Genomic DNA, 27,985 nt, shown 5'->3' with positions numbered 1-27,985 from the left:
ATCAAAAACACAGACTTCTGTATTCCCCAAGAAAAAAAAAATGAAGGGTTACTTTTGCTTTTGGCCACAAGAATGTGAAAATGAAGAACAAGCACCACCCTTACGGGAGTGCACGAAATGCTACCAAATTGGTCTTTATTTGCCTTAGGGCTTTTTTTTTACAAAAGTTTTAAATATAGTTTGATATGTAAACACTGTGCACGCACTGAGAGCTTGATCCCGGCCCGTTGAAATCAATGGCAAATTTCCCATTAAGTGCAGCAGTGCAAGGTCAAGCTCCACGTTGGTAAGGTGTGTGCAGGCCTAAGTCATTGAGGGACTCAGGAAAGCAGGAGCCCAGGTGCTGCTTTCAAAACCAGCTGCCAGCAGAGTCAGACTTTGAGCCGAACACCTTCTTGCACATGTTGGAGTTTTCCTGGTGGAGAGGGTATTCATTCCCTGCCAGCGTGGCTGCCTTCTCCCTCCTGGCGGTGTAGCGCCTGCCGGAGGGCAGGCTCTCGTACCTGGTCATGTGAGTCCTGCAAAGACACCGCAGCGCGCTCTGGCATCAGCAGCTCTGCGCAGAGCTTGCACCCCGTTACAAACACCTTGCGCACAGCCTGGCGGCCCTTCCCCAGTGAGCAGATGTTCTAGTAGCTGCAGAATAGCAGACATTGTTTTCGTAGGATTTCCTGAAGGTTCTCAAAGTCCTTAAATCCTCTCAGGTTTTTAACCATCTCTTGGAAGAGAAAATCCTGGATGGAAATCTGGCACAGGCTCTACAAATGTTATCTTCCTTAGGTCTTAGCAAATAGGGATTAGGAGAGAGCAGTATGCCCAATGAAGCCAATTTAATTACTATTATTTGGCTACTGGAGAGCATCTTTTAAACCTTACTACACAGTTGCTTAGTTTTCAGGAAAACCGGTGCCTTAATAAAGTATGATGGAACACAATGGCTGCAGGAGTACCAGACCAGGTACTTTTGTTGACATGAGTAAATAGCAGATGATGAAGAGAACTTTCCACTTCAGCTCATGTATGGCTTTGCACTTCCTTTCTCCAAAGTATAATAGAGAACTACTGCTGGCAAAGCCTGAGATCACCATCAATCAATACTGATTGCACACGAGGGCACTACTGTCCTGCCACTTAAGTTAGCTCACTTGCAAAATCAAATTAAAAAATTGAACTGAAGTGCACATTCAGGGCTGATCAGTTGTGATCTTCAGAAAGGTTATTTCTGAATCTGAGGGGTGAGGGACGGGGAGGAATGGGTTAGCAGAGAGGTCAGTGTGTGTAACAGCCTGCACTGCACCTCATCGTGTTAGGCTGGAATTTGGCCTCAGTGGTTAATCTCGTGTCTGTGAAAACCAAAAGTTCCAGCACCTGGCTGGAAAGACACTTCAGAAAGTGTGTGCTCTTAGTTCTTACCTGAATGGAGAGTCCACTCTATCCATCTGCATGCAGACCAAAAATGGGTACTGTGAAAACTGCACCGTGGAGATGAAGTCTAAAGCTGTTTCTGTTTCCAAAGTGGTATCCATACCAGTTTTTACAAAGAAGGAATCCACCTCGGTGTTACCAGCTATAAACATGGCTACCCTACCAAAAAAAAAAAAAAAATAGGCATTACAATTGTTTCAAAACACATTAAAAAAAGAGGAAATTGAATTACAAACAGTCCTAGCATACATGCATAAAAACTGCCCTCAAATGAGCCTGTTCTTCACGTAAAGGTACATAAATTCACAGGAGACCAGTGGGAACTGGTATTATCCAGGTGGAAAGGAAAAGAGAAGTACAGACATTCTCCCATGCACATAACTATTTAATTATACTTATTTAATTGCTAAATTCTAACTCATCTACTAGGTCTTTTATATTTAAATTTGTCTCATTGGTGCTACCTTGGCTCAGAAGCCTGAGCTGTCTAAGCTCCAGCGTGTGCTGGGGGTATCTCACCGGTTCTTGACGTTGGTTTTGGATTCCCGGTACCACAGGCTGAACTCCATCCCTCCAGAGATGTCGATGGCCAGTCCACCCATGAACTCTGCACTGGCTGTGGGCCCAGACTGCAGCTGGACTTCCTGGAGACACAGGAAAGCACAGGTTACTGACTGCAGACCTCAGAGGTCTCCTCATTCCCTTTGGTCCTGCACTCACAGCACTTGCCATTTTGCAGGAACAAAAAGGAATAGAGGGATTTTCCGAAAGGATGGACAAAACATCCTGGTGCACCTCCCTCCCTCAAAAATGGGATGAAGCTACAGCAAGGCATCTTGCACCCTTCCCCTCTCCCTTGTGTGCCAGCTGGCATGATTTCTGCATGGAGTGTCACTGCAGGGAATATCATGTCTCCAAGAGGTACCACGCAAGCCCCACGGAGGCTGTGACGGCACTCCTGCTCAATCAGATTGAAGTCCTTGCTGGAAGCCCAGCACAGTGCAGTGCAGTGTGCCCAGCACCCCTGAGCAGACCTGCCCTGGCACAGTAGGATGCTGCCGCTTGTGCAGTGGCTCCAAACCCACCATATGACAGGAATTATGTCTTCAGGGGCTGGGTGGCCAAACACATCAGCTAAAGCGCCTTAATTCGCATTAAATGCATTTCCTGTCAAATATCAAATGTGCTCATGGCTTCAGGAAACCTGTAAGGCTGGACTGGAAACACATCCATAAAGTCAATTTCGGAAGTGGTAATACAGCTCAGGGTCATGGCAGTTCATTCCTTTTAAGGTTTGACACACAGCCAAGATTTCAAGGTTCACCCAGCTTGGCAATTTAGCTCTCTTTATATAGCTGTCCTGCTTCCCTAAGAACTAGTGGATTAATTCACCATTTAAAAAAAAAATATTCATTTGGGAAAAGTTTATTTTGGTCATGTGCCTCACATACAGGACACCTTCTCCAGTCTCACAGATGGTTTTCTTTCTCCTCTCAGGTTTCTGTGCCTGTGGTACCCTCAGCACCTGTAATGTTGCAGGCCTTTATAAGACACATGGGAATGTGAATTTCCTGCCCATTTTTGATGTCCAGGCACCCTAGAAGTCTCTATTCTCCTCTTAGCTATTCAGTAGTCCAGTGGCTCCAACTAATGCTGTCCCAAGATTTCAGAAAGAAGCAAGCAGAGAGTCAGTCTAGCTTCCTAATCCCTATAGCAAGGAGCAACATCAGGGAAGGTTTTTGTTCAGAATATTAAAGTTATCTGGCTGTAATAGAAGACTCGGATAATTATGGTAGCTGTACATGGTTACTTCACCTTTTAAGGTAAGTTAATTATCCTTGAAATTATTTCCTTGACAGAACCAGCTTGGTAGAGCCACCTTGGCAGTCAGTTGCTGCTAAAGTGGGCTTGAGATTTAAAGAATGCAGTGGGCTGGCTGTGGCTTATAAATCCAATGTGACCCCAGCAAGTGTGGTCATATGATGCTCTGATTTCTTATTTTCATCCAAGTTAAAATCATGGATTGAAATAAAAATCTTTCTGAAATCAAAGGGAGTTTTTATACTGACTGCAATGGGGCATAAAATACTTCCCTTGTTGGTCTGTTTAGGTGTGGACATAAAGCTTGTTTTACTTTATTTTACTTTGCTTTTAATTGGGACTGGATTGGTGGGCAGCTGCTAATGAGTGAGGAGGTAACAGTATACATGCTGGCAGAGATATGTACACACAACCAGAGGAGCAGATATTTTTAGGTGTATTGTCAAATAGCACCCAAGAATATTAAAGTAGGCTGGGTTTACAAAGGCTGCATGGTTCAAGACTTAAATGCTACCTAGAATTAAGCTGTATTTGTCACTGCAACCAGCAGAGACGTTAAGGGGCACTGGTCTTGTGTTTTAGTAGCTCATCTATTTCCTTATTTATAGCTCAGCCCTGTCCCTCGTCTCATGTGCAAATCCAATCCAGGCTGATGGGAGGTGTAAATCACAGGGACCCAGCCTCCTAAGGAGAAGTATTTTCCTTTGCTTTCCTATTTTAAGCTTTGTGTCTCATATGCAGAGGAAAACGTGACCCAAAAGATCAGAATCAGTCATTTGTTACTGTTTAAAATGCTGAAGTGTGCCATGTTTCAATAAGAAAGTGTCTTTATGTACTGCACTGCAATGCAACCTTATTGTAATGCAATGCAGAGATGGCTGCAACAAGCACTTCTCTGGGAACTGGCTACCTTCCACTGGGGTCTGGCTTTCAAGAGGCTTCTCTGACCTATCAATACAGTATTTAATTTCTCTGAGCTTCTGGCAGGTGTGTTGCCTAGGAGAACTATTAACACTGCTGAACTTTACTGCAGGTGACTTAGGAGTCTCGAAAACAGTTTTATGAGAGCTGTTTATTTTATAGCAGGAATACAACTTCTGGTTATTCTTAGCCCTCAAACAACACTGTGGCCACATGGAAGTGCCAAAACCATGTTGATGTGCTGTTGAGGTGGAGTGTAGCTATAAGACCACTCTGAGACAGATGGGCTGTGCTTAAAAGGCAGCCCAGCCTGAAGCCGTGTTCTACAGTGCTTTAAACCATTCCTGCCCTTGTGGGGTGTGGAGGTAAGACACTGCTGCCAAGGCTTCCAAAAAGGCAGTGACTGACTGAAATCACTGCACCCTGATATTGTTAAAAATGGCACACAGTCCCAGCCCTGGCTGCCCCAGACTTTTGAGAGGTTCTCCAAAGGAGAATTTGCTGGCGGACAGAGCTCTAGGGGTGCCCAGCCAGCTGATTCAGCCAGAGTATGTCTGGAGCTTCGTGCATGCACAGCAGTTGGAAATATTTAGTTCTCTAAATGCTCCCTATGCTCAGGACTAGACATGATTATCTTTCTCACCTCTGCGGTCTGTTTGTTAAATAGGTCACCGTAAAGTTTTTGCCCATAATCTGCGTGTGAACTGTAAAGCACTGTTGGAATGAGCTTTAGTTAGCCAATTTGGGCACTACTTGGGAAGCCCTCTGGACTTAAAATACCATTAGAAGGAGCTGAGCTGGGTTCTGGATGGGGAAACCTGTTATGTGCAGAGGGTGTTTCTGTGTAATTTTGAGCACAGTGGATTGTCTCATCATATACTTGTGGCATTTTCTTTTGCCAAGAATTAAGTGGGAAAAGCCAAAAGTAAAGTTTGAGACTGCAGATGTTTTGTGAGCTGAGTACAGCTGTTAAATCCACAGGTTCTAAGGAGATCCCAGCTTGGGAAGAGCAAAAATATCAAACCAAGTGCTGACCCTGCACTTTGAGAGAGATGTCTAGATTCTTAGTCCTCCATTAACACATTATGTAGCCAGCTATATTTATATGTGAATCTATTTAAGCACAAAATTAGCAAATCATTTGGGGTGACAGTTGCATAAAAACTGTGTAATCCTCATTTTAATTTCTTGTTTTGCCTAGAAACAAACAGTTGAAATTTGGACCTCTTATCATTGTTCTTCGAAGGATAGTTATCTGATTCATTCACCTGACAATTATTACCTAACTGGACACAAGGTCCCTGGACAACTTGTGAAGAGGAAAACTTAGGTGGTCACATGGGACAATACTGTATTACAAGAAACTGTGGGAGGGGAGGTCATAGCTGAGTGCAATATGAGTTTTCAACAGGAAACTCAGCTGGATTTGCTTTTGTTAAGTTTCTGCTTTATTTTCTAAAATATCTGTTCTCACCTTTGTCCTAGGTTGCTTTTCATGTAATTTCATTCCGGTTTTTAATAACCATGACTTTTCTATTGCTCTCCAAGTAAAGGTAACCTTTGTGACACTGGTCAGGCTTATCAGCATTGAGAATAAAGAAAATAAGCTGTCCTACAATAGCAGTGTGGGGGGGGAACCATCTGTGCTTAAGAGACAGAAAAAGAAGCAAATAGTGTGCTGTTAGTACCTGTAAGAAATCTGTGAGGAGGACAAGTCCTTTCACCACATTCATGGGATCTCCAGTTGCTGAGAGCATTTTAGACATTAAATCACCATACCCTTGGAAAAATGTCACTGGCCTGAGCTGGAAATCGAACAGAATGGCTGACATGCCAGCAAAGGAGTCCAGGTTTTCCTCGCCTTCATCAGGAGTTGCAGCTATTATGGACTCCAGACCCTGAGCTTCGAGAACCACCTACGAAGGAACAGTGATAAAGAATCAATGAAAAAATCCTGCCTGACTCAGACTATTAACAACACCACATATTTTCTTAATGTCTAAATAACTAATTCTAATTTGTTAGTTGTCGTGGAAAAGGTATGAGGTTAAGACTTAATGGAACTAGGAAGTGCATCTGGAAAAATGGAAAATAAAATAATCTCCCGCCATGTTTTTGCCCTTTGGGTGCTGAGCAGAATTTATCCACATGCAGATCACAATCCTGAGACTAGTTTCCTTTCAAACACATTTTCCTTTATTTCTTATATAACTATATAGGAAATATATATTCCTATATATAACTTTACTTCTTATATTTCCTATATAACTATTTTTCAGGGAGAGCTGGGAGGAAAAGCCAGAGATGTTCCACTGTACAATTTTTTGTCCTGCATAAATTTAGGAGAATTACAATACTGAAGGTTCTTGCCAATGTTAAGAAAAGTGTAAAACACAGACATGAAAATCTCTTTGATTGGTACATTTGACCTGCCCCTTGAAATTCCATTTTGTGACAACCTTAACTGGCACCTGATTTTACAAACTCACAAAGCTTTCATTGATTACATCAGATAAACAGTATAGGCTTTATACAGACACAGACCACAATGTATGATGAAGGACAAAACACTTGTTTTGTTGTTTTCTTTATGGCAAACATATGCCACATTGTGGGATTTTCCCCTGTTATTGGTTTTCCCCTGTTACTGGCTTCTTCTCTGCCCAGTGCAGCAAACCTTATGGTCTTAAGCATTAGCTGAATTCACTTAGAAGCTGTAAGAAAAGGACCACATACTGGCTAAGTTATTATGCACACTGTGGCAGTTACCTGGATGGCATGAAGATCAGTGCTTCTGTCAAAAACACGGATGTTCATGTTACTTCTCCGTAAAATGCCAGAGCCAGAGTAGAGGATGTCAAGGCTGTATGTGGACGACACATCAGGACCACCTTAATTAAAAAAGAAAGAAGGTACCTGTGACTACACTAGTGGATTAATGAAATGTTTGGGAATACACAGAGGGTTCAAAGGCAGTTTCATGGTTACATACGTGTGATATATCCAGTGTAGGCAGAGGAAGAGCCCATCTTGGAGAAACGATCGTAGTTATGGGAACGCATGTCCTTCAGAACTTGCCGAACTGTTTTGCTGTGGGATTTCAAAACAAACAAACAAAACCACTGAGATACAAAAATGTTACAGTACTACATGTATTACTTTTTGGTAGAAAGATAAAATTTGAGAGAGGGTGAATTTCCCAGTAGGAAAGAGGGTCTTCAAAACCTTTACCTTTTCCCACTAAAAATCTGCCCTAACCCAGAGTTTTTCAATTTTAGGTACTCCCTGCAGGCATAACAAGAAAGGCGAAGGTCTTACTTGAAAATTAATGGTTTTAAGAAGAAGATATATATTGATTACTTTCATTCTCACACTGTGATGTTTGAAATTTTTACACATCACTAGTTCTGAAAATATAAAAGCAAGGGACCAACTGAGAGAAGTAAGATCAACAGAAGACATTTTTCACAGTAATGCAAGCCCAATTATTTTTTGTACTTGTGAAAATGTGAATACCTATTAAAATAATTACATTGAAATTAAGGGATTTATTCTGAAATAACAAGTCAAGGGACATAAAAATAAGTTATCCCTTTATACTCTCTTTAAGTTTTAGTAATTAATGAGAACCTGTGTGTTCTTTGTAAGGAAGAGCTGTGTTTATTTACACTGAACTTAATGTACCTTGAAGGCATTTCAAAGCGCAGTATATCTTGGATCATGGAGAGCATGTACTTGTTCATTTCCATAGGCAGTTCCCCAATGGAGAGCAGGATGTTTTTCACTTCCATGTAGGATGGGTTACTGTTTAAGATGATGGCAGCTGCTGTGGTTCTCACTGTCTTTTCGTGGATTTTGCGAGTCTGGTGGTATATCCTGTTCATTGTTTCCTTCACCTGGTCAGGAAACACATTATTCACACAGTGCTCATGCAGATGACTGGGCAAAGTACAGGTTGGAATCTCGTTTATAATATCAGCTTAAGTTAGCTTAGTTAGCTCCATAGCTAAGGCTAATACATAAGGATATATTTTCAGCATCATGTTTTTCATGGTCCTTTTGGAATGTTGAGACATGTATAGCTCAGTGACCACAAGGACAAGTGGGACATCTGTTATGCTCTCTCAGCCACAGACCAAATACAGCCTTACACACTGGTTTTCAAAGCAGGGCTGTAAATAAGTAGCAGCACTAAGAACAAATGTGGCAGTGGTACGACAGAGATTTTCTTGACTGTTAAGGAAAAATGTACTTTAAAAACCAAGAATTATTTTAATTTCCTAGTAGTGCCTGTGGTGGTGTGTCCCTGAGAAGATTGTGACACATCTTTTTTACAGGGGAGTCTGTGGAAAGCCATGTAGACCCACTGAATGGTTCCAACATGCTCATTGCAGAGCAGCACCCTGACAGCCTCAATCCTGATGGCCAGCAGCAGGTGAAATTGCATGAAATTAAATGCAAGGTAATGCAACAGAGGCAGGACCTCTTGTCCCACTATTTTCTATGTCTTTTCCTATTCTTAGAGGCTGCAGGGTAAAATGCAGCTATTTTACCCTTCTCTTACTTTGTGTGCTCTCCCTACGTGAAAGCACAAGAAAGAAGAGGGGCTGCACAGGTGCCCAAGTGCTCCCTCTGGAGAGCAGAGCCCCGTTTTTCCTGCATTCCACCTTTGGTGGCTGTGTGTGACCCTGGAGCCGAGGGCTGACTAGCACGTGTCCACCAGTCCATTCCTTGCTTTCAGCATGGTGACTGCACCACACAGCTTGGTGGCATCGGCAAACTTACTGAGATTGTACTCAACCTCACTGTCCATGTTGGTGATGACAAGAAATGAACTCTGTTAATTTACCCTCTGTCTTTAATACAGTCTCCTGCACCTCTTTTCTTGGGCAGTATATTGTCTTACCTCTTTGGTGAGAAAAGAAGGATCGTATCTCTGCAAGGCAGTGGCAGCAAGGCTGCTGATGGGCCCTTCTCCTGACTCAGCGTACTTCAGGAGCACTGGAATTGCCTCGGGAAGGAGCGCGTTCTTCAGTGCCAGCAGGTACATCTGCACATTGTCGTCTTTACTGGCCTTCTCCAGCCTATTTAGAATCAACCTTTTGGCCTCCACAACAGCCTAAGAAAATCAACGGCACATTAAATGGTGATCATAAAACTGCCTTTTTCCCCTCGCAGGAGTAGAAGGGGCTGGGTTCTGGCATGTTTTTGTGGCACAGGGTTAGCAAAGGTTTAATTTGTACATTGGTGGCTCCCTTCAAGCATAACCAAAGTGACTGCAGCCACAGTGACACCTGATCCAGAGTTTTATCACTTGCCAGCTGCTCCTGACCTGATTCAGGGACTTCAGAAGTCTTCCTCGTGGGGCCAACAAGTCCCCACAAAAAAAGGCAAGGGAAGTGTTCTTCAGTGCCTCACAACATAATGTTATAAAACTACTTGGCAATTAACAAGGGAGATTAAAAGGGCCTGTTCAGGTAATTAAAAGGGCTCTCTATCTTTTCAGCAGTGTGCTGCAGTGCTGAACAACACAGATCCAGCAGCCTTGTCTGATCGTTCTCATCCTCTAACACCAGCATCTACTCAGCTCATGCTCACAGTAAAAGTCTTCCTCCTTCTCTGCATGTTTAGGGCATAGCTGAGTACTTGAATCAATGAATTTTCTTCACAGAGGTGAAACAACCTAAGGTTATTGCAAATAATAAACAGATCCTGAGTTTGCCAGTGTTTCTCTGAGGATATGCAAAGCTTTTGGACAAGGCAGCACAAGCACTGCTTCTGCTGACAGGTTCAGCCACAGAAATGGAAAGAGACAAGATTAAAGCCTAAATCTGAAGTAGAAGTCACTATTAAAAAAAAAATACAATCCTCTATCAAACATAGGAGTTCATGGTCTTATTTTAAGTGGGAGAATCTGCTTCCCATGTCTGTCATGCTCCCCCAGTAATGTCACCAGGTTTCAGCACTGCGTGTTGCAGACCAGAATGTGGGCAGCAGTGACCATCAGATACTCACTGGCAGCTTGCAGCCTTCCCTGTCACACAGCTTTCTAATGAGTGCTCCCATGACAATGACAAGAGTTTCTCTGATTTCTTGACTGGCGACATCCCCCTTGAACTTCTCCTGTCATGCAAAAGCAAAGCTGTTTAGTGTCTCAGTAAACATGACAAGCCCACACTGCTGTGGGTTCAACAGGCTCCCTCATTTTCTGTGAAAATTAATGCAAGTGATTACCATGATGGCCTGGGCTCAGGTAAGCACAGCACAGCTCTATCATTACATATATATTACATGTAATAACTCAGTGCCATTTTCACCTTGAGTTACATTCAGTGTCTCAAGTAGATTCATTTGGGGAAAAAAAGAAAAAGGGATTTACAGTTCTGATTGCAGGACTTTCATAAGGCAACAATCAAACAATCCTCAAATTATTTTCCTAACATTCAGTATTATGTTTCTTTTTCAAGTAATGGATTTTGGTAATATTTCACAAAGTAAACAGACTTTTAGTCTGGGTCTAGGAATGTTTGTTGTTTGCAGGCTCTACGTTAATAGCACACTTATAGGAAACCCTGGAAGGCATAAAGAAAGGAACATTAGAAACAACAGCAGTTGTTTCTTCTTCTCTTCCCCTTTGACTGGGACAAGGCATAGGAGAATTAGCTCTGTTGTATTTGGTCTGTCCTTGGACTTACAGTTAATGACTTCAGGAGTGTTTCACTGGGGCGAGAAGCAAATCCACAGGCATACAGGAACCGCTCCTGCAGGATAAAAGTGCTTGCATCCTTAAAGTCAAGAAACTCCAGCACGGCCTCCAGTGATTCTGGGGTCTGAGCTGAGGTTACAGCATCCACTACCTGTGGACTACAAAGAAGTGCAAATTAAATGAACATATCCTCGTAATGAGCCAGTCAATACTGAAAAGACTTGGTTGCATACTGACAGAAAGAAGCTAATGTACTGAAACAACTCTTCATTGCAAACAAGAGACTCTTTTACTCTTATTGGAAAAAGTGTCCCTGAACTTTCACCTCAAAATGGTACACAAACTCATATCCACGGATAGTATTTGAATTTAAGCAAATAGGGGACCAAAAGAAGTTTAAAAACCCAACTATCACAAGTGTATTAAAGTTTACAGGAAAAGGTTGCAAATATAAAGAAGTGTTATAGTATTGCATGCACAATAACACATAGAGAAAAGGCTTCTTTCTGTGCTACCCGAGTGACTCTCAGGTTTGTCCTCATTGCTAACAACTGCTACAATTTATTTGAAAGATCCTGACCATATGACTCAGAAGTGCTTTTCAACTCTCAAGTTTCAGTGTTCATGTTGCTCACAACCAAACTCTAATACTAGGACAATTCCCAGGCATCAATGTTCCCTTTTTTGTTATATTTCCTATTGAAGGAAACAAATGGAAGTCAATAACAACTTATAGTGTGTTTGAGAACAACCATTTGGTTTGAGAACCTTTGGCTAAACTACAAAGCATGTGAGCCTTGCACTGTAGATACAACCCTGGTGGCTGAAAGGTGTGCTGAAAACTTATTACATTACAAGAACAAACATAACTTAAAAAAAAATAAATCCTTTTCCTGTAGACAGTACTGAACATTGGGTTTGCATTGCTATGACATCACTAGTAGAACTCAATCTCTTTGTATGCAATTTACCCTTCTACATTATTCAGTAACTTAAATATTTTAAAAGCTTGTTCATGGTAACTTACAGAAATTCTTTATTTTCACTTTTAATAATTTTCAGTATCTCCTCCTTTGTAGCTTTTCTGATGTTCTGAATGAAGGACAAAAAGCTTTTTGCTGCTTCAGGTTTGGAAAGTTTGTCAGGATGCATTTGTTCTCTGATGTTCTGCCAGTGCTCAGAAAGCTGAAAAACAATTAATATTATGTCAAATCTCTCAGACTATGGTTTCAGTTCTCAAAATCAGACTATATAAATGCAGATATGTAGGCCAGCTGTTGCTCAAAGCAGCTGAAATCCAACAGATTGATGATCCTTTAGCTCAGTATTAGGTAATTTATGATATCTCAGCACAAATATCTTAGAAATCTTTCTATAGCTGTCTCTCTTCCAACTCCTTAGTATTTTCCTCATGTCATACATGACCTTAACTGCAATCTCTTTTGAAACAATAAAATTTATTTATACTGTAACTGGAATAAAGTGAATTCTCTTCTCTTGCAAATTTCCTCTGCTTTCTGATGAATACAGTGCTTGGCTTATGTTCCCAATTTTTCCTAAGTAGGGTTTTTTGTAGTTTTTTTTTTTTTTTAAAGGGAGATGCACAATCCCTGGATCACCAATTAATCATGTTTTATGAGAAGATGCTAATTTTGGGTTAGTATAGAACATGATTAAATGTCCAAGAAGTTATTCCCATTTTTTATTCATAAACTTTCATAAAAAGGGATTTGTAGCTATTGCACAAAATGAAAGGTAAGATGGTGGTTGCTGTATTTATTCCCACATCACATTTTTTACCTGAAGGAGCCAACGTGGTAGCAAAGCACCCATATCTGTCCTTCTAGATACACTCCCATAAGAAACTGGTGCCCGTATTTTGACCTTTCTTCTCTCCCTTGCCTTTGCCTCTGTTATCTCAAGTTATCGAGAACATTCCTTGGTGAAAACTCAGCTGTTCTTTGCAGCAGTCTTTACTGCAGTTTTCCTGAGTGGGAAATAACAGTAGCACCCATCTGACCTTCACTAAAATAGTTCCCCTCTGTGGATTTTGTGTTGGGCAATAGCACTTGAACCTGCTGGCAATTAGAAGTATCATTCATCAGTACAGAGTGCAACTTCTATTGACTGTAACAAACAATAATTAGGCAACAATGATTGAGACATAGGATATTTCCTGAGGATTAATGACCAGCTGGGAGGAGCTCATGTTCTGAGGCACAGATGGATCTTTTAACCTCAACTGGTAATTAGTTCTTAGCACCAAGGTCAATGTTGCTATTATTAACTGAAATCAGATAAATATATAGGTCACTTTTTATTCCCCCTGTTGAAGTTGCATCCAGAAAAAAAAAACCCAACCTCTAACCTCATTACTCCTATATTTTCTCCTGTGCAGAGCCCAGCTGTGTGGGCTGCTCTTAGTCAGTTTGGCCCATACCCTACAGACAAGCAAAGTGGGAGATGCAAGCTGGACCCGTCTCAAGAAAAAGAGAGTGGAGACCAAGCCTTCCTTTTGGGGGGTGCTCAGAAGCAGCTGCCATCTCCTGCAGTGACCGTGGCATTGAAAACACCATTCACAGTTGACTTTTCTGAGTGCCCTCATTCTCCTGATGTGCATGTCGGGCAGTTTGGATTTAATAACTCAAACATTCAGGCACAAGATGCACACACTTCCACATGGTAGCTCAGCATGGACATGGACCTGTGTTTCTCTGACAGAGAGATCAGAACATCAGAACAGAGGTCTTATGGGCAAACTAGGAAAACTCCAGCCAAACCAAGAGGTTCTAAACTGAGCAGGAGTTGGTTTTGAATGTCAGTGCATGACAGTTTACCAGTGTACAAAGGGTGGCTGCACAAGACAGAACAAACCCACCTCACCTTCAGAAGGGGCAAGAACCCTTCCCCATAGGAACCATGAGCATAAAAGAGTGTAAGATGCATGAGCTCTTCTGAAAAGAGCATGCTTTGTGTTGTCTAAACACAGAAATCTAGACCTGATTTTAAGTGCAAACATTTGCCATAACCTCAGAGAAGCTAGTGCTGCCTTCTGGGAAAGGAGGGTAGTAATGGTTATTTTACCAAATTCATAAAGATAGAGATAAGACCTGTTACAATTTAAAAAGGGCTTTGAGAATGTAAAACTCTAAGGCATAGCATGTCAGCAGGGCATTAATGTATACTATGAAATATAAGTACCATATGCTATGTTGCTGCTTTGGATACAGTGTTCTATTTATAGAACCCATCTTTTCATAGCAGTTACTGAAAAATACAGTGAGAAAGCAGAACTTCATTCTCATCGTGCCACTAGGTTTATAATGACATAGCTCAGTCCCCAGGCAGTGCTCTGGAATGATACCCTCTGTTTGTTATCTTGGTCTGAAAATTGTAACTGTTATGACAAACTCAGTCCCAAGTGACAAACTGGTCAACACAAACCCCGACAGGCAGAGTCAGGGAAAAACCTGTCCCTATTCTGTTTAGGATGCCTCGATATTCCCTGCTCAGGACTGCTCCAGCACACATGCAGCATCATTTCTATATTCCCCAAATATGTGGCTTTGGTCTTCCCTGTGGCTCAACAAGCATTAGACAAGAAAAATTATTACAGTGTAATGCTACTTCCAAATAACTAACAAAAGTTCCAATACAGGAACAGATTTGTGCTCATAAGGAGTATCTCTGGAGGACTAAAATTATGTGTGCTGAATAGAAGCTATATCTTGCTTATCAACCCCAGAGAATAACGAGCCTTAAATTAATGTTCCCATTGATTCCTCAGTGGTAAGAGCATTAATATTGTTTGCTAACAGTCGCTGTAGTAATCTAGTTTATGATGAACATCATTAGTAAAAGAAAAGATAATGCATTTACAGTGCCCTGCTCTTAAACTTCAGATGTCTTAAATATAAAAAAACAAGGCAATTTTTTTCCCAGGGAAAAATGAGAACATTATTGGACTCCCCAAGAATACTAAAGCCCCATTTTATACTTGTAAAATACCTATAAAATTCTTTAAACAAAAGTCTTCCTTGGGGTCAGGTAGTAAGAAGAGGCTAAATATACTACCAGCAAATGCTTAGCCTGCCTGAGGAATGGCTAATGAACTTGAATTCCTAGGAACAGTTCAGCTCCTCCATGACAAAACTGTTTACAAACACCAGTCAGCCACCTTAAAATTAATTTTCCACCCAGAGGAAATAAGGTGAACCCAGCTTAAGGCTGGCAAAAGTGAGATAAAACAACAAGGAGTTGTATTTTCTAGTGATCTGGAGAAATATTGCAGTCTTTATAAGAGAGCAAAAAGGTTGGTACTTTTAGTGGTAGATGTTACGACACTCTAGTGGGGTGAGCACCATTGCAACACTTCCGTATTCCCTACTCCAGGGTGTATTTTTTATTGCTATGCTGGACCTGTCCTAGTTCTGCTTAGGCAGAAAATTTGCTTTCACACTTGTCCTGCTCAGCTAAGCAACCCAATGTCCAATGAACCTGTGTTTACTTACTGAAGGGCACTTTTTGCATTCGGATTTCACTGGCTCTGCTTCCAGAGGAATGGCAACATAATTGGGGTCCAAGGTCTTGATCACACCAGCGACTTGCTTTGCAGCGATCAGCCCCATCCCAGCTTGGACTGACTTCAGTTCCAGCCTCTGCCTGTACATCCACACAGTGAGGACACCATTAGAGCCCAACCAGCGATGCACACATCACACCAAGAGGAAACAAAAAACCTCTCCACAGACAAAAAATACAGAATACAGACTGACTGAAGTCTTATTTTAAAATCTTCAGAACATGGCAAGTCTGTGTGGTTTTTAAGGTAACAGAAATAGCTGATACCAGTAAAATTACTGCTATAGAGTTATGTGCAATAAAATAGCTGTATGAGATACTTTCTAAAGCATAGATTTATAACACATGATAAGCAGCCTTCAGTATTCACATACATTCTGAAATGTTTCATATATTTGTTCTTAAAAAATCTGGAAAGTGAAATTTTTGAATGTACTTTTTCTTTTAAATATCTACTATTACTGAGATGCCTGAATAATTTATCTTGTATGAGTATCTCCACACTTTCAGTGCTTTGGAGTCTGGAGTCTAACACAGATCTAGGTTTCACAGTTGTTTCCTTTCTATGCAGTAGATTTTATTTTCTATACTTCCAAACTCTCACATGCTAGAAATGGAAATCCATCAGAAGTATTTCTTGAGAAATGAGAAGACAGAACACCTATAGCACTAATGGGTAGATTAAAAGGGTTTGGCCAATTCCTGCTGTTTCCTGTTAACTTCTTATGAATGCCATTATTTATTATTTGCAGTGTGGTAGAATCTTTAATCAAAGTTGGACCTGGTACCTGGCACAGCTGGAGCTGTATATGGATAAAAAAGAGACCTAAATCCTTACTTGGAGAGTTCACAGCCTTAGATCTCAATTCTGTAAGACCTCCACATGTAACCTGACTTGAACCACTACTCCTTCTACCATCAATGACAGTCCAATTGTCCGACTTACTTTGAAACTATTTTGGCACCTGTTTTTCGTCGGTAATTCAGAACAAAAACGAAATTTTCTTCTGCCTTAATGGATTTGATGAAACTGTCTTCCAGCACATAAACTGTAGCAGATGTAGCTTTTGTACTGACATCCAAGATCTGAAAATAATTTAAAAATAAAACAGAAAGAGGGTTATTCAACAAACAACAAAATAGGAAAAGAGGTCACTGTTCCAAATGAGGGCAAGACTTGTAATGAAGTAGAGCCATATGAGGAAGGTGCATACAAGCTGGGATCTCAAATTAAGCCTATGAACCAGGTTTTCAAGTATTCCCTCTGCAGTAAGTAGTCACTCACTTCTACACCATGTGCTCCAAATTCAGTATATACCAGGGTAAAAGACAGTAGGAGCAGGGCAGGAAGTTATGGAGCAGGCTGCAACTGAGAAAACACCCAGTACATTTAGTTTAAGATATGCTTTAAATAAGACAAGAATGTTTTCCAGAGAAATGCCTTGTAAATGAGTTCACACTTAGATCAAACAAGGTGGCTGGCTTTGCTTCTTGTTTTGTAAACAAGATGATGTCTTTGTGGTAAGTGTGAAAACTGAAAACCCAGTCATAGTATTAAGGCAGTTTATTAAGAGAGTGTGTGCTGTCTTTGTACTTCTCTGAGCTGAGAAAGCTTCTGATGTGGAGAATCCCAGTGCCTTCAGCAGGTGTCCAGCCTGCCCTCAGCAGGGGCTACTTAGAAAGACATTTGCTAACAGAGGAAGACACTAGGGCTGTAGTAGGGCTTCAGCTACCTTTACAACATATCTCCTCTATTACACCTGTGCATTAGGGAAGCCTTTGACCTTCCAGGCAAGCCTGACCAGGCTCCATTCAGGAGTCAGCATCTTGCCTGGCATTTACAGCAGATGGGGAAAAGGTTAGTATTATCACTATGACTGCATCTGTATCAACTGGGCCAAAATGTTTTACACCACAGGAGAATCCATTTCCTGTTCTCTCCATGGGAAGAGACATATGACATTTGGGCTAGTAAAACTGCAAAATTTACTTATAGAATTTGCTTCCTCTAATACTAGAAGGACTTCTAAGAAGATGAGTAGTAGCTGCTAAGAATATATTTTATATAGGAGGAAAAGATTTTATTTTGTTAAAGAAATCATCCTACCCGGTTCTGGCTGGTAAATCTTTTCCTTTCTATTTCACAGGAGTCCAAGTCTTTTACTTTAGTCACTTGATCTTGCCGCACATGGTAAGTAGTATCGCATTTCCCAGAAATGTCCACCTTGGAAAAGAGAGTTAGATTAGGACAATTTCTTTAATTTATCTTTGGAACCCCCCAACACCTTCCAAAGATGAAGCATTTTCTCCATTGCTGGAATCCTGTATCTGAGACACTGCACTGCTTGGGTTTATTTAACAGTTTTGAGGATGTCAGTGGTTCTAACTATCTGCTTTGGATTGGCAGGGGTACTGTTCATTAGACGGCTAAGAAGAAAAGTAACAATGGCTGTTTAAACAAAATAATTAGGAAATACCAAGCAGCTCACACTATACTCACAAATTTGAGTTAAATTTGAGCTTTGTTCAAGGGGACAGGTTTAGAAATTTAACAATGGAAGGCAACTTAAATGGATGCAGTTAAATCAGTGCTGGCTTTGTGTGGGTACTCAGATTTAGAATGGGACTCCACTGAATTGAACTTAGGAATCAACCAACTTTAATCAGCAGTATAATCACTTTTATAGTGACCTGGTTTAAGGCGGTTTATTACCAAATTGTGCTAAATTCATAAAGACATTTTAAATCAAATGGATTGCACTACTTCTTTATGCTAATTGCAGCGATTTGATTTGTGTCACCAAATATGCAGAAGACTGTCTTTATGTCCCTAACCTCACATGTTATCAAAGGACTGATTTCTATCATAGTTTACTTTCTGAAGTCAGCAGGAGCCACAGGTCTGCCTTCCAGAGCAGATCAGGCTCTGCCTGTTCCTCAGGTGATGATAATCTTGCCTGAGAGGACACCATACCTCACGGGAAGAGCCAGAGTGCAGCTGTAGCTGGAAAAGGCTAGCCAGACCTCTCTTAATGTTCTGAGTAAAACCAGGTTCATTTTGATATGAGTAGAAGGTTTTGACCTGTAGGAATGAAAAGAAAAGTATATAAAAACCATTCAAAAGTGTATAAGAAATCTGGTTAAATGAGAAAGGAATAGTGAGGAACCACTCTAGCAAAACTCCCTTTACTTTTTTTCTCATTAGGAAGTTGAATTTGTATCTGTTATTTGCTTATTTTGAGCAAACTACAGAGGCTACAGGAACTGACAATAACAGTACAAACACGTTTTGGCCTTCAGCTGAACCTAAGTACAGTTTCAGTGCAGTGAGCATCTCTCCTCCTGGAATTATAGAGAATTTAGATGGGAAATGGGAAAGTTTTCATACTTTCACAGGTGACTCATTTTTCTGCATAATCCTCAGGTAATTGCTCCCCACAAGGGCATAATATCTGCTGCACTTTAATCACAGGTTACAAAAACTCAGGATGAATCATAGATAAATCACCGATAGAACGAACAATGACGTGTCAAACATATCACAACCTTTGCACTTCATGGGTCAACTATTGTGCTTGAGCCTCCCCTCTGGTAAAACGACTTTGTACCTCCACTTTGCATTCAGTGCTTTAAAAGTGCCCCTTTATCTGGAACCATAAGTACAATCAGTCTGTTATCTTGGGGTAACCCTGAAAAGTGAAATTACTGTGCCAGGGATGAAATTGTCATACCACGAAGAAATCATAAAAGGAGCATATAGACCCTACTACCTGAGAAAAAGGCCAAGTTTCTCATACTACATCTTAGCCTTAGCATGTGAAAGTGTGCAATGTATGAGGAGCAGATGCATGCTGACTGTGTTCTTCTGGTACCTCTTCTGGTTCTCAAGTAGGGATGTGTACAGTTCACAGCCAGCGCTGTCCTGTTTCTTTTTATGTTGTGTAAAACTGATGACAAGGCTGAGTCTGAAAGTTACTGATAGCAGCTGCAATTCAGCAGGCTGAGCTGGCGGCCAGGGTATGTGCTCAGTGCCTATTTACAGCAGGAGGTAAAGATCCTGCTGGGATAGAGTGTCACAGCCCTCACTGTGCTCTGCAAACGGGAAAAGGGAGTGTGACCTTCAACCTTCCTCCTTTCTCACAGCCCCTCCTGCCCCACCTGCCGAGCATTGCTCGGGCTGCAGAGGGGAAAATGGGGCTCTTGGCCTAATGCCACAAGCAACAGGAGGGTGAAGGAGCAGGGGCAGGAGGCAGGAACAGCCACGGCTCGAGCCTCACCACTCCCTGGCAGAAGAGTAGGCTGAGTACAAGGGCAGCTCTCATAAGCAGCTCTGCAGAGGAAAAGAGAGTGGGATGGATGTACTTGAATCCCCTTCTCAGAGAAAGTGTGTCAGAGAAAGGGGGACACTGAGAGCTACAAATGGACACGGGTGCTCCTGTGCTGGGACAGCGCTTTGGTGTTCTCTCAGGGCAGGATATAAAACCCAGGCATGTCTTGAGACATATCTGCTCTCTGACCCTTCTCTTCTGATTTTTGGAGACAGTCTCCCAGTGGGGGAAAAACATGTAAGGCTGTAGCTTTTTCAGCATCAAGCTCATTAACTTGGCATCACTGAAACTGCAGGTGACACAGAAGTAAATAAGAAAACCAAAGAGCTGGGAAAAGCCATCCTGGTAAAATACTTGATAAGGGTGTAAAGTGATTAACAATGTTCTTCACAGACTCGGTAGAACATCCCTCATAACAAATCGTATCTCCTTTTCTGCCTTTAGATCTTGGACAAAATCCTGCCCTCGCTGAAGTCAATAGCACAAATCCCACACAGCAACTGTGCATATATCCACACGTGTACCTATCTTTGGGGACAATCTGCTCTTTGCTTCCTCATTGTGAGTTGTTCTCAACATACAATAGGCTTGGGCTAGAAGGAAAATTACAGTCTGTTCTAAACTACTGCATTTCACACAGAATGATAGGACACAATGTCTTATTAAAATCACTGAGTGAACAGTGAACTGGTAAATTCTTCAAGTCTGTTACAAAAGATATGTGTCATGTCTCCTCAGGGACTGAATTTTAAAAGACAGGCTCTTACTTTTCCACGGACTAGCTCAACTATTATGGGCCTCTGTAAAGCCTCCAGATACTCTTTCCCGATGATCTTCTCTGTGCTTTTTCCTTTGAAGATGTTTTTAGCAGCTGGACGTTCATTCACATTTTCAACTTGAACATCTTTCATCTAGCAAAGTAAAAGCAGAGAAAATTAATGTAGACAGCAGTGTAGAATTGACCTGGAGTAGACTAGATAGAGTAAATCACATAATAAATGTTCTTTATTTCTGCATTTCTGCTTCTGATTATTAATCTTCCATGATTACTATGTCAAAGTTTACAAAAGAAGCCAGTGCTCTCCCCTGGGGAAATAAGTCCCAGAAAATCTCAGCAGAAAGCTGAGTATCAAACCCAGTTTCCACTTAGAAATATTTGCAGCTGCAACTGAGAACAACATATTCCCCCTCAGGTAAGGGCTTGTACACCAGTTCTTTGAAGCTATAGATGCTGTATGAAGCAATTTCTAAATACAGGAGATATTCTGAAATTTTGGCTAATAATGTTAGATAGACACTTGTGAAACCTTATTCTATAGGAATTAGATCATCAGCTGGGTTTAGTTGATGAGACTGGAGAATAAAAGGTTTACCTCATGTTCTGTAAGTGAGTTCTCTGAGATTAGATTAGCAGCTAGATAGGTGCAGAAAAGATTATGTATGTTTTAAGTTGTCTGATGGAAATAATTACCGCAATTTTGACCAGCTGGTCATCATCATTGTCAGGATTTCTCCATAAGAGGTTGACATCCACACCAGAAGAAATCCGATATCCTGCACTTTTCTGCAGTGATGCTTTCACCTGATCAACATAGACTTCAGCTGAGTAAGCAAACTTATATAGCTTGTCATTATTTAGGCTTGGCCCAGTAGTGTGCCCTGTTTGGAAAGCAAAAACAAACAGCATTTTGGAATTTACTAACTCTCACAATCTACCATTTTCTCTAAGAAACCTTTAAAAAATTGAAAATTTAATTACAAGCAAAAGATTTATGAGACTGATCCTGCTACTTTTGATTACAGAGGCTGTCTCACTGAAGCGGCTGGGGGTTTTTTGTGATTAAATTGGCACTGATCATACATATTTAAGAATGGCAACAAAATCCTTTGTTCCTGCTCTTCACTTTAAGACTGCTTTGCTTCACCTATATTAGCATTACAAATTAATTCAAAATTATTTGCAACTCAAAATACTGTTAATAATCACGCAATCTGTGTGCTTAGCAATGCGCACTGATGTGATTTGTTGGACCCAAATAATTCTCTGCATCTCTTGCACGTTTATTGGAAATCTTTCCATTGAGAGTCTTGCCCAAGAGTGACATGAATGTGATGAAAACATTAAGAATGTATGTTTTAGATAAAACAATTAAGCTCTTGTTCTTTCAACTAAATAATTGTCCTCATAGCTGTGTCTCTGCTGTTAATTTCTATATTTTAAGAATGTAAAAGGGAAGAGAAGGGAAAATAAGCTGGCTGTACACTAAGTGGTCTTAACATTCTCAAAGCAAACACACACAGAGTGACCTTAGGTGCTATCTGTAAGCAGCACAGCACCAGCCTCACACCCCCAAATGCACTGGAAATTTCTTCATGGAGTTCAGGAGGTACAAAGCAGAAACAAGTTCACAACAGAGTTAATCTAAGAAACACAAAGTGCTGTCCTCAGGGAGATGCATCTCAGTCTTATGACAAGTGCAGGGAAGGGCAGGGGAAAGAAGAAAAATCTCTTACAACATCTCAGAAAAATTCTTAAGCATGCTGTAATGGAATCAGTGTCTTCAAAGTCCCCTGTAGAGATTCATCAGGCTATCCTCATTTATGTTATAGCCCTCTGTTTTATCTGACTCACTTAAATAAACTTCAAATCTCTGCATTGATAGAAAGGAAAATCAGTCTTATTTCACTTTAATATTTTAAAGCCCATTTAGGTGGGTGCACAGGGTAGTTCCATCATGGCTGGGTGGATACATCCTGCAGTTCTTAAAGAGTCCAAAACCCCTGCTTCATTAAGACTTTTCTCACATTGTTTCCCTGTTCCCTCAGATACCATGGCAGTGGATTAAGGTCAGCTTCAAAGAACTTTTCCCTGAGCAAAATGGACACTCCAGCAAGTTTAATCTGCAAATTGTGTAAACTGGCAAAGTTACAGAACTAAACAGACTTTATGGCAGCTGGGGATGTGGTGGCAGCAAGTCTGGTGATCCCAGTGGACTCAGCCTGGTTACATCTGAGAGGCCAAACCTGTAACTACTGATTTTTTCCCAGAGAGGTTGAAGGATTCATGTTGGCACAAAGGGGCTTGTCTGGTTTTGCATGTCTTGTGTGCCTGTTTCAAAACAAAGTCACCAAGAGGCATGCAACCCTTCCTGGAGGTTTACTGTGAATTTCCTAGCCAATTTCCTTCCCCAGTTCCCTGCTTTGAAGCTACCTTACCCTTGAGAGCAGAGGGTGCTCAGTGCCAGCTCAGAGGTGGCTATGCCTTTCAGGGACACCCCAGGCTCCCTGCAGTCCCTTGGAGCCAGTTGCTTCCTGGTTCAAAATGTCCTTCATTTGCAGCAGAAACTGCAGTGCAAGGACATAGTATTGGCTGAGATTTTAGGAATACCACCCACTAGGTGCATTCTAAACACAGTCCCATCTTAAGAAAAAAAGTAGGGGAATAGCACATCCAAGAGAAATTACCTGGGTGCTCAGAGACAAGTCTCTTATTAGTTAAGGTGCATGTCATGGTGTTGCTCCCTCCCTATTTTCAGTTTAAATCACCTTTCACCTACCCTCTTTCCTTTCCCCACAGCCGAACACATACATGGTTTTATTCTTCTTTTGTAAGAGTTTCTTCCCTCCTCCTCCCTTTTAGCATTTGCTTGTCCCCACATACAACAGAGATGTTCCATCCCAAAGGAAACAGATGAGCATAAGATGCAGGAGCTTCTTGCAAGTGTCATGGAAGAAACTAAGAATTGCAAAGTATTCCTGGGAGCTAGAAGAACATGAGGTTTTGAAAACTTTCACCAATTCACACACAGAAAACACTGCAGGAGCCAGGGCAGAAGACACCTTTGGTTGCCAGACTGGGAAAGGGTAGGTCAAGGAGTGGATCATGATAAGAGAAGCAGCAGGAATGAGGCAGTATTGAAAGCAGTCCCAAAGAGTTAGCACTTATCCCTGAAGAAATGGGGATCCCAAGAGACAACTGAATAGCGTGGTCAGGCTGAGAGGCAAGGGGGATCTTGACAGATGACAGCAGAGGCACAGGGTCACTGACCAGAACCAGTACTCAAAACAACACAACTAAATTGTCATGCCAACTTCCATGAAGAAAACACCAGTACTATTTTGAAAGGAATATTGCAACACCTTTCTGATAGAAACTTTTCCTAATAGCAAGTCACCCTTTTAGAAGCTCCTTCCTTTGTATTAAGCACAGCACTGGAATCCTTGCTGCCTGTGCAGCCATTGACATTTCAGATGATGGCAAGTGTCCCACCACCTGAGAAGGGAGGAGAGACGGACACACAGACTGCCACCAGCCCAGCCAAGCTCTCTGGGGGTCAGAAGTGCTGCTTCCAAGGTGGAGTGCATAACACACAGTTTGACTAGTAATGTTAAGTGTCTGTCATTAAGGGTAACATGCCAAGTCTATAATTAAATCATGATACTGTATAATACAGAAGGTTACACTGCATGAGTAGAGACAGCTGTCAAGTCCTGTGCCTTTTATTAATACATATGGCATGCACAGCATGTGTGTCTCTAACTACTTGCTAGCTCTACCTTCATAAATCATATTTGCCACTATCTCTGACACCAGATAGCTTTAAAAAGCAAACCCCATCCGCCTATTTGAAAACATTTTTCAAGTGGAACTGCAGTAGGAAAGTTTTACTTGTGCTGACCTACCTGAATTGAACAGAATAATGTTTCAGTATTTCCAAAAGGCCATGTGACCTGATGAAAAGGTAAAACACTAATCCTAATCCCAGCTCTCGCACTGAGGCCCTAAGTGGCTTTTGGGCCAAGAACTTAGCTCTCAATCTCTCGGCACAAGAGAAAGAAGAAACATGGCAGAGCTGAAGGGATGACTAATTAAAGAGAAAATGCTTGCTCAGTATCCTGGGGAATGTGACAAGCAAATATTACTTCACATCAAGAAGCTTTGTTTAATTGATATTAAGGGGAAGCTGGGAAGATCAGACACCAGAAATGTGGCACATTGGTACCTAGCCATAAACTGAATGTGGCAGTCTCATGAAATAAACTCACAGGTAAAGGCACTGCTTGCAAATTTCTCTCCTTTATAACTCCAGTCATGAGGGTGTATAGAGGCAGGGGAGAAGGAAGGTTGCTGCTCTGTGCTTTTACATAGTGTCCTGGATTCCCTGCAGGAAGCAGGAGGTGGCACCCATGAGAGCATCTCTACAGCCTTTTTAACAGCTGAACCCAGGATGGCATGCTCCCCCTGCTTCCCCTCATGATGAAGACATCCTCATTAAACTAAAAACTCAGCTTATGTTATAAGGTCGCTGCTCCTCTAAATTTAATGTGAAGTTGTACATGAAGAGTCACTACTATAACTTTAATGTGAAGTCGTACATGAAGAGTAACTACTATAGGCACCTTTTCTTGCTTCACACATTGGCACTGCTGAAGCAGACAGTCTCCAAGATTTCATACCCTTGACTTTGTCAGGACCCCAGAGTAAAGCTCTGCTCACAGGATTTCTGCAGACATCCATATTTTCAAGACTTACTACAGAGCAACGTTCTCATGAAATTAACAGGATGCTTCTTACTGACTTCAGTGGTAGCTGAGTCAACTGCTCAGAAGCTGAAACCTGGACAGCCCTGAGCACTTCCTGGCTCTGCTCCACAGAGCACTCCATGTGTTTAACTTCTGAGCGTCTCTTTGAAGTCAGTGCCCCCACAGTATGTCCTGATTAAGCAAGTTCAAGATCTCTGATCTCCTGGTCACACCACTGGCCCTGTGTACTTGAAAACATCATCTCCTCCATCACCTCTGCTGAGACGAATGCCACAAGCACTTAAACCTAGCTAGTAAATGCATCTTGTATTACTCAAGCATGTCTGAGTAAAGCTGATAATTTTTGAGGCAAAACAGAGATCTGCATAGACACACTGGTTTTGCCTCTGCTGAGGCAGAAGCTGAACCAAGCCCAGTACAGACCTACCTTTCACAGAGGCTGAGTAGGTGGAAATGATGCAAAGGAACAGCACGGTAAGAAGAATCATGCTGGACTCTGCCGAGCTCCTGACTGCAGCATGAAGTGCGAGAACCTCCAAGAAGTGAGCTGAGACTGGAGCTTGCAGAGAGAGCCACAGGCTTGGCCACACTGTTTATCTAGATGTAGTAAAGGTCAGATTCCAAATTCCACACTCAGGTACTAAGTTCATTAAAGGACTTCCAGTTAATTATTAAGAACTAAGGTAACTGGCAGCTTCTGCCCCATTTTATCAATCGCCTCGGCTTTCATTTTTTAATACTGAGCCCACACATCTCCATTTCTGAGCAGCAGAGCCCACCTCCAGTGCTGGAAGAACCAGGAGATCCTGCCACCACTCCTCTCTCTGAACAAAAGGACCATCAGGTCTGTTTCTGCAGGGGCCAGATCCTGACCACTGTTTCCGCTGTCTTGCATCATCTGTCATCATCTCTGAGCAACCAGAGAAGCAGAGGTTTTTTAAGGGTCTTCCTGGAAGCAGAAGTACATGGGATTTATCAGTGCTATCCCAAAATCTGATCCTACTTCATTACAGACTCAGATGTGATGTCAGTGCCTGCTACATTTAGTACCATACTAAACCAACGTTCTTTCTTTCAGCATCCCCAGCCCCCATCTCACATCATTGCAGTGGCAGAGGTTAGAGCCTGAAAGATGAGATAAAACAAGACATTTTGTCCCACCTCTGTGAAGGGTACCTGCTTGGCAAGGTCTGGGAGCAGGGCAAACCAAGCCCTTCTCCCTTTCCTTGTGCTTACTTCACCACCTCCCTTGGAAAGGCCCTGGCTGCCTAAGCCACATGCTTCCCTTTTCCTCTGACAGTAAATCCCAGGCCCTCTCCCACTAACCTCGTGGCCACAGGGCTGGTTAAAGGATGTCCTTCAGCTGTCCCTCAGGTGTCAGTGGGGCAGCAGGCCAACCCCCCGTGTTTCTTGGCACGCCCTGGCACACAGCCTGCGAGGCTGCCTGCCTCTCCCCCAGCACACAAAGCCCTCCCAGCTCTGTGAGGAGGCAGGATCTGCTCTGCCAGTAAAGGAAACACACAAGTGAGCCATCAACACAGTCATCCACTTCACTTCCACAGGTTGCTTTCATGTGACTGTGATCTACGAACACCCCAACCCAGCAAGGGCCAGCCCAGGCTGCAATTGCACGATCCCAGAGGGCCCCATCCTCTGTAAGTGATGGTAAAGTGAGAGCAGCCTTCACCTTGAGTGGTATAAATGCCTCCTCTGGTTTTTTTTTGTGGTAAAGAGAAGTCAAGCAAACACTGTGGATGTCAATCATTTCCCAGCAGTGGGAAAGAACAGGTCCATGCCACTGCTTCTCCCCCATGCTCATCTGCACCTTGTGGAAGTTCTCCTGGGCCTCTTCCCGTATTTTGTTTGTGTGCGCACACGTGGGAGGGAGGAGATTAGGAAACCCCAGGGGTCTGCTATTGCTTCTTCCCCATTTGTGGATGGTCATGCTGCTTTCTCAGCACAGGTTGTGACATGCTCCCGAATTCACGGGGCTGAGGCGGACGACTCCTTTTGCTGCATTTAGTAAACAAGGAGCTTGCCAGGCTTTCTGTGCTGTTTTGAAAAAAATAAGGACACTATCTTGGTGCAAAACCAACTCCATTTAGAGAAAGACCAGAGATGTGGATCCTGCTTTAGAAAAGCAGCATTGACATTTTACTCAGAAGGGGGAGATGATGTTGGTCTAAAATCTGTAGAAAAGCAATTGTCCCCTTTCTGTGCTCTTGAGACACAAGAAATTTATTTCTTCTTTCATATAAAATAATTTTTTTTAAAGGCCTCTGTTAGAATATCCCTGGCCAGATCCCTGCTGATGTAAATCCACATCTCTCTTTGGACACCACTGCAGCTGTGCCAATTACAGAGCTAAGGACGTAACTGCCACGTAGAGAAATTTTGTACATCCATTTCCACGTGCACACACATTTATACACCCACAGGCATACCTATAACACAGAGCTGGCGTGCTCTTCAGACATCTTAGTCTGGCCATAACTGAGCCTCACCTCAGTTATGGCCAGAGTTAATCAGCAGTGACTTCCTTTCAGATTACACCGGTGAAAACGGCGCTGTGCCCACCAAAGTCCGCACCACGTACAGGTTGTGGGCTCAGCCCCTCATGGATGCTTCACGCCATGCTGGCATATGGACTGGGGTCAAA

At 42.1% G+C, this 27,985-nt stretch overlaps 1 protein-coding gene across 1 annotated transcript; it reads right to left on the bottom strand.

The window, feature by feature from the left end:
* Positions 1 to 205: 205 nt before the first annotated feature.
* On the bottom strand, positions 206 to 26,120 carry LOC121346572 (microsomal triglyceride transfer protein). The gene is made up of 18 exons (XM_041424488.1): positions 25,754 to 26,120; positions 21,254 to 21,441; positions 20,550 to 20,693; positions 18,429 to 18,536; positions 17,562 to 17,678; positions 16,401 to 16,540; positions 15,385 to 15,535; positions 11,901 to 12,058; positions 10,863 to 11,031; positions 10,183 to 10,290; positions 9,074 to 9,286; positions 7,852 to 8,063; positions 7,160 to 7,257; positions 6,937 to 7,058; positions 5,856 to 6,083; positions 1,945 to 2,069; positions 1,414 to 1,584; positions 206 to 518 (listed from the first exon to the last, which is right to left on the bottom strand). Exons 1-18 carry the CDS (start codon positions 25,812 to 25,814, stop codon positions 350 to 352), a joined length of 2,682 nt encoding a protein of 893 aa, XP_041280422.1. The 5' UTR covers positions 25,815 to 26,120; the 3' UTR covers positions 206 to 349.
* Positions 26,121 to 27,985: the final 1,865 nt, after the last annotated feature.

Source organism: Onychostruthus taczanowskii, unplaced genomic scaffold (genome assembly GCF_017590055.1).
Source record: "Onychostruthus taczanowskii isolate IOZ18803 unplaced genomic scaffold, ASM1759005v1 scaffold82, whole genome shotgun sequence".
Classification (NCBI taxonomy): domain Eukaryota; kingdom Metazoa; phylum Chordata; class Aves; order Passeriformes; family Passeridae; genus Onychostruthus; species Onychostruthus taczanowskii.
This window is presented reverse-complemented; position numbering and strand designations above follow the sequence as displayed.